The following is a 10,373-nucleotide window of genomic DNA, read 5'->3' as shown; positions in this document are numbered from 1 at the left end:
GGATTCATCCCAGCCCTCTTCTTTTACCGCAATTCTTACGTATCAGTCAGAGGCATGGTGCAATTGAAGTTCAACTAGCATGCTTTCCCGCACTATTAAGATACGAGCTATGTATATACAGGTCATACTATACGTACACTGTATTTCATTGTGGTTCATTACACATAATTACAATTTGGTATTGAGTGGTGTCGAGTGCTACCGAGTCCACAGATTGCTTAATACACGCGAAAAAGTTGATTTGTTTCTTGTAATCGACTTCAGTTATTTTTGACCTTGTACAGGCGATGCCGTTACATTAAGAAATCGCGTTTGCAATTCGTTCTTATTCTTAATAGGACCTCACGTGGAAAGATGTTTTCGTTAAGTAGCGTAATTTCTTTCAATAGCACAAAACATTTCTTATTTGATTTATATTCTTTCGTATATGTCTTTTATTTTCGTTTTTATATTCGTAAAAAATGTTTCTACTTCTATATAATTCTTTTTATATATAACTCTCTCTTTCTCTTACTTTCGTTGTACGTCTTTAGTTAATATTTTTCTCGTTTTAAGCATTGGCAAAGTTTTATCAGAGAGAATGAGAGAGAGAGAGAGAGAGAGAGAGAGGGAGAGAGGAGGGGGTATGATTGTATATGGCAGCATAGGTACTTTAAAATCTCTTTGGGAAGTAAAAGTTGAGGTAATATGTACGCTAGTCAATTTATGGCGTTTATACGACTGCTTATTCAAACATGTAATTTTAATTCTGATTATATTTTACTAGTTATTAGATTATTATATTTTGCATCATTTGAGTTGTATAATACGGACATTGGACGGATTCTCGGATCATCTGGATTTTAATACATTCTTAAATACAACATAAACGAGGAACAAGTTATCACTTCGAAAAGATCACTTGTTTCTCCAGATTACACGACACCTGCATTTTAGTATGCTCTAGGTGTGAAGCATTATGACGATGGTCGTATAATTTCTATGGACATTACATAAACTTAAGCGTTGCATAATAAATAACATTGTCTTAAATATGATTCAAGCAGTAAATAAAGTTAAAGAAACGAATTGCGTGATAAGAAGATATACTGTTTATAGGAAATATCTTTAAATAAAGGGAAAAAATACAAAAGGACATGGAATAGAGTGAGAAAAGATAAAAAAGATTTATTCATCTATCGTATAGTGACTGTTATATAGTTTTGAATCTTGGTATCTCCGTTATATACGATATATATATGTACAGACATTTGGTCGTAATGTAAGGCCGTAAAGATTAAATGCAAGCTTAGAAGTTCTTAAAATCATTTAGTTAGTTAATATTTTATTTAATATCTTCGGTAAAGGTTTGGATTATATGGTTGCCTATAATCTGAGTCATCAGGCCCGGGTGGATTAGCGGCGAGAGCTCGTCTAATTGCTTCTGGGATAGGAGGAGGAGTTGGTAAATGTGCACCTTGTGGATGGAAACCATTTTCGTCTGCTGTATATTCTACGGTGATAGGAGTTCCATCCGGTGCGGAATATGAATATCTGCCCTGGACAACCTGCGAAAGAAGAAAATTACAACTCAATGATATCAACCTATCAAGGTATACGCTTTAGAATTCATTCATATTGTATATATTATACAACATATAAAACTAATTATCCTACTGATATATAATACAAACAGATGATTAGTCGCAATACGAACTTGTATTTAAAACAATGTGAACAAATAAATTTTTTCTCAATCATCGTGATATGACATTTTTAAAATAATATTATAATAATAATATAATAATATATAAATAATATGTTTACAATAATACACGTTGTTTACTTGCGGCATAGTCATAGTAAAAATTGCAAATATAGTTTAGAGCAAGAATAAGTATTTTTCTAAGGTAACTAATTTTTGTTCCGTTTAGGATAATTATTGATATTATAATGATAGAATCTTACCTCGTTTTGTCCCTGTGAAGTGCCTTGAGGTCGTCCGCTTTCGGCAACCGAAATCCCATTTTCGGTATCGTAACTGAACGTGTAAGTTCCATCTGGATAGGTATCTTTCTGTTGACTACGTATGGCTATAAACCTTCCAGGGCTATCGCAAAAGAGATAGGTATTCTATTATGCGAAAATTTAAATATGATCCAAGTGTATTTAAAATGTAATATCTTTAAAACGTAAATATAAAAGAAGAGCTATATGTTATATTAATGTCATTATATGCCTTTTTATTTGCGACAGTTTGATAACTATATGTTTATAAATTGTCCCATTATTGACTAAAAAGTGAATATTAATATTTGTAAAATAAAAGATGTTATGCTCAAGAATATTAGTATAATATTTGATATTTATTATTACTAGACAGTATTGTTGAATCGTAATATGATGTAAATGCATACCTATACTGGGGTGTATATTGTGGTTGAACCGTTGGTTGATAGGCTGGCCTAGGTGTCGGTCGATAAGCATTTTGATTTGGGAAACCGCGAAATGCACCATATTGTCCTAAAGCGCAGCCAAATAAAGCGAACGCCAATAACTGAAATCGTCAACAATTTTAATATCAACTTTTCCAAGTTAACGCCATAAAGCCTGTTAATTTTATTATATAAATACCGTCTGATTGCATATTTCATGTTGTTAATAGATTTACAATACTTGTGGTACCTTTAAAATCGTTTTAGAACGTTACATCGCTATAACCTGTATCGTACTTTAACAATTTACGGTGCAAGATAACGATTGTTAACGATAACGATAATCAAATATTGCTATGATATAATTTCGCATAAATAAAGAAATTTCGCCGAGAGAAACGAAATTTGTCAAAACAATTTTTGTTCTATAACCACACGATCAGATCGCATGTAACTAACTAATTATTTAAGGTAAAGAATATAAAACTGCAAAGAAACTATAATCAGTTTTATGCGACGTAATGAAATAATGCAATACCTTGTGAACTGATTTATACATGTATATTAATAATTATGATTTTTGAATATTGTAAATTCTCTTATTATTGAATTATTTTATTGAAAATTTTGTTCACTTTAATTTTAAATCACTTATATATTGATAGACGTGTAAAACGAACACTCACTATACGCTGCATGATGATGGTTGCTGTGTGTCGTCGCTTTGAGCAAGACCGAATCTGCAGTATCGTGTACAAGTACCTACTGCCAGCATTTATATGAAGACGCGCAAGAAGATTTTCCCTTCCCATTGCCTCTGTTCATATGTCTAACCATTCTCCTCATAGTTACTCGCCCTCACAATTTTGCCCCACCTCAGTTATGTTCTCGATCATCTTACATGCTAGAATTAATGTTTCTTTACGCAAATCTTTCAAGAACGGGTATCGGTCAATAGCAATTTGTTTGTCACCTACATATCTATTGCGTATCTATTGCTTTTATCGAGACATTTATCAGCAATTACGTAGTCGGACCTGCTGTATCATGTATTTTGTACAACTTTCATATTTACGACTGATACTTTATAATAATTTCATATTTTTTCCGTTATTTCTGTAATTTGGAATTTTTATCAAAGATTTATGACAATAATATACAAGATTATGACAAGGGTGGGCTTCGTCTCAGTAAGTACGGATGAGCATTTCATTACTTGGCATTTATAAGCCTTGTTCCATTCGTATTGTAGAAGATCATTTTGCACAATATTTGGCCTTGTTTTATATTTCGATAAACAAACTATTATTTTTATAACAATATCATATAAGCAAAATAAAGTATAATTGGAATATAATAATGTACATGTATGTTAAATAAGAATTTTATTATAGATGGTATTATAGAATGAATATTTCGTTAAAACGGAAAATAAATATAAACATAATTTAGTAAATATAAATAAACAAATAAATAAATAAATAAATAAATAAATAAATAAATAAATAAATAAATAAATATATGTACAATATACAATATGCATAATAATATATATTATATATATAATTATTGTTGATACCTATGTATATAATAATAATTATTATTATTATTTATTTTCTTGTTATATATAAAAAAAATTTTGAAATTATAAGAGCTACGCTTTGTATCTTAATTTCGATATTAGTCGTTAAAACGGGTTCGAGTCGTTATAGCAAAAGGTCGTTCCAAGATATAGAAGATTGTAACCTTACTTTCTAGTACATCTTTTCTAGGTTGTAAATATACCTTTTAGAATGCAAAATCCCTTAGTCAAAGATGCATATTGACGAGATAAAGGAGAACAAAAGCAATAGATGACTACAAAGATACGTCGACGAACCAATAACGTTTTATCGCTTTTCTATGTTTCCTGTGATTTATTATTATATATATTACATATATAAACTCATGAAGTTACCAAATTTTTTAAACGAGTAAATTTTCATTTATTACGTATAATATTTATATACTATGCATAATGTGTAATTCCATGAAATTTCAATGTAAATACTTATTTTGTTAATGTTAAAATATCGAAAACCAGTGATCAAGATAGAGCACATTTGTAACGTTTGTACTATGCTCTTGATGGTCTACAGCTTATGCAATCTTATTGCTTTTCAGTAAGACCACACCTAAGGCCACCAATTTTGTTTAATCTGTACATTATGTGTAGTTGTAGGTGTATACACTTCATACATCATCAAAATATAGAAAAGAACGAAATATCATATGGTGCGCATGGAAAAATGAACATGCCATTTGTGAGCAGATCGTAGAACTGAATGTAAATATACTTGTAACAGTTGAATAATAATTTTATCTTTTTATTTTTTGTCTATTTCGCAGTAATTGCTGTAACGACATTCTTAATATTCAAATGTGTAATATTGTATTGAATCGATAGTAAACTTTAGAAATGAAAGACGATGTAAAAGGTATAAGGAAAGGATGTAAATGTAAAGGGAAAATGCAAAACAAAATCTTTTTGCCTAAGGCTTCGTTTTTGAGAAAGTAGATTTTGAGAATGTTAAGTATAAAGTGTTACCAACTTTGCTGAAATAATCTATATACCTACATACATACATACACACATACATACATACACACATACATACATACATACATACATACATACATACATACATACATACATACATACATATATATATATATATATTGCTGCTACGATAGTTGTCATAATCTGTAAGTAATATCTTCAATTTTTAACAAATTATTTCAGTACCTAGATAAAAGACAAATAACGACATACACATATGTGATTTTTCAATTGATCGAGGAGTTTGATAGAATTTTGGTAATTCTGAAAAAATTGAATAAAAATCGAGTCTCGAATAAAGAGCTATTTTAAGGATAAAAGGAGCAACATGTCAAAGTACGCGTGTTTTTTTGGTGGCAAAATTATCAATTTCAGCAATTTATACGTTTATTTTAAAACGTTATAATTGAAGAAATTACTAAAAAGAAATGATCTTTTGCCTTATTGCGTACTTTTTACTATGTTTTTCTCAAATGTTGATGACCCAAGCGGAAGGATGTTATTCTTACACCATCTACTATACGGCACCTTATATGTATAATTATTTTATTATATGTTGCAACGAATATAATGACCGAGAAATAGTAATCTGTAATTAAAAGCATCAAATAACAAGTGATTTGAGTAAGAACTGATTTATTTAGATTTCTAGAGAATTTACATCGATGCAGTGAAAATATAACTTAAGAGTTGTTATGTCTCCAAGTTATGTCTAAGGAGAGAAGATAATATGTATAGTACTCTTGCCAAAGGAAAGTACTTATACATCCATTCCAGAGCCTATGATAATTTTCTGTTGCGTTGAGAAATTAGATTTATGAATTAAAGACTCGAGTTTCTTTAACAAAATATGTAAATATTGATAAATTTCAATTATTAATTTAATAATAACGATATTATATATTATTTTATTTTAATGTATCCTTAAGCAGATTTTTAACTTACGTACTTGAATGTCCATAACTGAACTCGAAACTTCTTTTTAGAATCTTATTTAGTTTTACCTTGAAATAGTAGTACGTGGACTATGAATATCTATGCATAGAACAATTGGAATATAAATTTCTCATTACACGAAAAACTAACTAAAATAAAATAAAAGTACAAGTTTCGAATTCTATAAAGTAAACGTTGACTTTATTATTTACATATGTTGACTTTATGAAACTGTAATAATCTATATATGTTATATTAATAATAATTTATATCACTATACGTTGCTACTACATACTTTTCTTTATTATTTTCCTGCATCCATGTATATTCTAAACATTTTAAATTAGAGTATATGTCAAGATTCAGGAAAGGATTCGTTTCATCGTTTCATCCAACGAATATAAAAAATAGTGTCTCTATTTTAAAAAAGAAGCAAGATGCAGCAACGTGTAAATTTTGTACTTTATTTTCCAAATCGTAAAAATTTATTTAAAAATATAATTAAGAGACTAAAATGTTGATCATTGGATAGACAGATTTTATTTACTTAAATGAGTTCGACAATAAATAATTTACTCAAGCACTTCTAATATCTATCAAAGTATCTTTTTAATGAAATAAATAGTGCTATTTGTTTAATTCTCGATATTACATTTGATTAAGCAGCTCTTAATTTAGTCAGTGATTAACATTGTTTAAAAGCGATAGATGATTTGTTCCTTGTATGTAAACGAGATCGAAGGAGAATCAGAAAGTGAAAAAAGATCTATGTCGACCTATTGGAGAAACGGATTGGAAAGAAAAATAGAAGCTATTTAAGGTTGTGTAGAGACGATCAGTTTGCATAATTCCTAGATACAGTTGATCTGGGAGGACCCCGTAGCTATGCGCTTCTATCCGTATCTTTACGAGACGGTAAGATATACTTGAGATGATGGGGCATACCTCGGCTGACGTGGCTAATAAAACGAGAAAGGTCAGACTGGATCCGAATAACTTTCAAGATCTAGCGGCCACGCCGTAGCATAAAGTATTTTACCTTAATTAGATTAGATCCTCCTATAAATCATGAAATTTTTGCATTTTACTGGATCATTTGCACATTTATTTCACTGCTGGGCTTATACGTGTATGTGCATTATTGCGTATATATGCGTAACATCACGTACGCGTAAACGTAGATATCTTGTTTGGAGTCAGCTGGGTAAATTAGGATAATTTGTCAATTAATTAATATAAGAAAATAAGTTTTAAATTTGCGATTTCTAATTGAGAGTCTCATGTAAAAGAAATAAATAGTAAAATAACAAACGTAAGGCGACATTTTGTTACAATATTAAAATTAAAGGTAAGCAATATAGCAGAAAAACTAAGAGTTTACAAAACATTGATGTTATTAGAAACATTAACTACTTTGCTCGAGTATGAAAGTAAATCCACATGTAAAAATTCTTACATGCAAGAAATTCCATTTGTTGGCCCTTTCCTTATATTTACCTTGAAATGATAAATGCCTATTACACGCGTTAACGACGAAGGAATTAGTATGACATTTATATTTTAAATTTTATTGCTGACCGCGCATCGCTTTGGCATAAACAAACATTGATAATATTCATTATGACAAAGTTTATTATTTAGCTACAACTTATTTAGCTATATCAAAGGATTTTTAGCATCTTTGTACATTTTACGTTTAACTAGACACAAATAACGATCAGTTACCCAGATTTATCACTATGTTTTATTTTGTATACAAGCACATCTAATTCAGTTAATTTGCATATATAATTAAAATGTTTATGTTATGTTAATATTCGTATAACAATTTATGTCATATAATTATATAAATATTAAATCTCTGACATTTACAGATATATAAACACGTTGTTGAGAACGTAGTGAGACTTGTTCGAAGATACAAATAAAATATCAGGGAAGAAATTGGCAAGTAAATGACACTTTAAGAGAAATTTTTAAATTTAAGTTGTATTCCCCTCTTGAAACCGTGAAACTTTTACAATCCACACTGTTATCCTTGACGCTGTTGTTATGAATTCCGACTTTCTGTCAGCATTGCAGTTCATCGGGCAGTCGCGTTGATACTGGCATGCACCTGGAAAAACACTCTTTTACGTAGGTGGGGTTACAAGTTCAAGATCGTTGATCCAAATGACGGAAACTTCCGGTTAGGACGATAAGCTAACAGTATTTTTAATTGCTAATTCAGCTAATCGATTAAAAGAGTGGAACAGGGTGCACTATACATCGTTGAGATGAAAATCCGTATCTACGTTGATGTTGTTCGAGCGATTCACGATCTCTGTATCGTTTCCCTCTATTTCCGGAAGTCCACGTCGATATCATATGGATATCGGCGCGACACCTTGATGAAGCCAACTGTACTGCTGCGACTGCGAAACGTCGGAATGTTTTTCCTTTTGGACACGGCTCTTTCTTGGAAGCTTTGAACAACGTTAGACAAAGCAGTGTTAAATACGTATAATAAGACCAAATGTAACAGCGTGAATTGTGACAACCGAAGCCGTGAAGGCCTCGAGACGCTCATTCGATTATCTTTTGTATCCAACATTTTTCTCGAAAATACGTCGCACGTCGCAAATACGATCACCCATATGTAAGATATCAATTTATATATTTGCACTTAAAAGTAAAGGAACCTGTAAACACAATTGTATTGACGTTAAACAAATTTATTTCTTCGATATTTCTATTCGAAGCAGCAAAGCAAATCGAATGTATTACATAGTGCAGAAAAGAGTCGATGTCGCAATAATATTTACGAAAAACAGATTTTAGTGATCGCGATACATTTATGATCGCGTACATTCTCTTTTGCATACTTTTTCGTTTTTGTTTTTAGTTCTATTGTCGCTTCCAATTTGATCTTTATTGGCTGCAGTTATAAAATTGTTTTCCCCTTGTTCTTTTAATGCTTTATATTCGCGAAAATCTTCTGAAATTCTACTTCCACATTTTTGTTTTAAACACGATCTAAAATTTGACGTGCACGCAGACAAATCTTCAATTTCGACACATTGCTGTGACTATACCGTTTATCGACAGCTTTTCTAGTACAATGTTACGTTTTTGTTTGATTCGTTTTGGTTGTGTTGCCGTTAATTTTTGAATTTAGATTAAATGGTAGCGTTGTCTGATGTTTAATGCGATTGGCAATTAAACTTCACATTTCGGCTAACCTGCTACGCGCAGGAGTACTGGCACGGGAGAGGATCAAAGTTGGTGAAAATAAATGTTCGCTTAATCCTGTTATATTATTAGACAAATATTCTTCACAACAAATGTTTATTCTAATTCTAATTGGGTATTGACAGAATTGTCGTTGAGATTTCGGATACTCGAAGTTACAATCGTTCGCGATACGTTTTCACTCTTATTAATTACAAGATTTTAATTTAATTGTTTTTTTTAATAATTTACAAACTGACAAATACAAACACGTCGATTAACAAAACTGACAAGAACTGGGAACTAACGAAACAAAGAACTAAAAGCTAAAGAACTAGAGGACTAAAGAACTTAAGAACTGAGAGCAAAAACTAAGCGCTAAAGGAACTAAGAGCTGAAAAACTAAGGAACTAAAGAATTGAAAGGCAAAGGAACTGAGAAATTAAGAGCTAAAGGAATTAAGAACTAATCGCTATGAACAAAGAAATTACTTGCCAAGAATTGGGGAACTGATCGCCAAGAACCAAGGAATTAATCACCAAGAACTGAGGAACTAATCACACAGAACTGAGAAATTAACTACTCTGAACTAAGGAATTATCTCTCTATCTTCTATGTCGCTACGCTTATTTATAATTAGGTCTACCGTGGAGGGGCCGTCATGTGACGGGTTATTCCGTGGGGGTTGTGAGGCTTGAATTTGGTTTCTATACAAATTGTTAGATTTTATCTGAGTCTCAAATTGAAACGCTCACTCGCACTATTGGTAGTTTTAGTCTACGTTACGGCGCGTGCGCAGCGCGGGACGTGACAACAATATCGTAAAATGTACCTCTTGGTATGATGTTAATGCTGTGTCTAATAATTTATTTCTACCTCGCACTCCTTTTTCCATCCTGTTTATGTTTTGCAAATCATCATTATCGAACTGTAGCACTTGTTAACAATATCTTTGATCAACCTACCTTGATCAACAACGTTCTTCGCTATGTTGCTCGTGGAACACAAATCGAATAAAACTAAGAATAAGAAGCGTAATACAAACAGAATAAAACACTATAAAATGAGCATTGCTGTCGAAGTAATCGTTAGTGACGATGCATGTTATAAAAATGCTGTGACTTTGGAACGAAAGTTCCATATCGCTGTAGTTAGAAAATATTTTCAAAGTGAAGTCAAATAACAAATATCTAAATTCCAAACGAAGTAAGAAA

General features: G+C 31.1%; 1 protein-coding gene across 1 annotated transcript; it reads right to left on the bottom strand.

The window, feature by feature from the left end:
• Positions 1 to 1,145: 1,145 nt before the first annotated feature.
• LOC100744646 (endocuticle structural glycoprotein SgAbd-2-like) lies at positions 1,146 to 3,163 on the bottom strand. The gene is made up of 4 exons (XM_003487638.4): positions 3,101 to 3,163; positions 2,397 to 2,536; positions 1,948 to 2,089; positions 1,146 to 1,547 (listed from the first exon to the last, which is right to left on the bottom strand). Exons 1-4 carry the CDS (start codon positions 3,110 to 3,112, stop codon positions 1,329 to 1,331), a joined length of 513 nt encoding a protein of 170 aa, XP_003487686.1. The 5' UTR covers positions 3,113 to 3,163; the 3' UTR covers positions 1,146 to 1,328.
• Between the last annotated feature and the right edge of the window lie 7,210 nt (positions 3,164 to 10,373).

The sequence above is a fragment of the Bombus impatiens genome, unplaced genomic scaffold, assembly GCF_000188095.3.
Source record: "Bombus impatiens unplaced genomic scaffold, BIMP_2.2 scf_0190, whole genome shotgun sequence".
Classification (NCBI taxonomy): Eukaryota; Metazoa; Arthropoda; class Insecta; order Hymenoptera; family Apidae; genus Bombus; species Bombus impatiens.
This window is presented reverse-complemented; position numbering and strand designations above follow the sequence as displayed.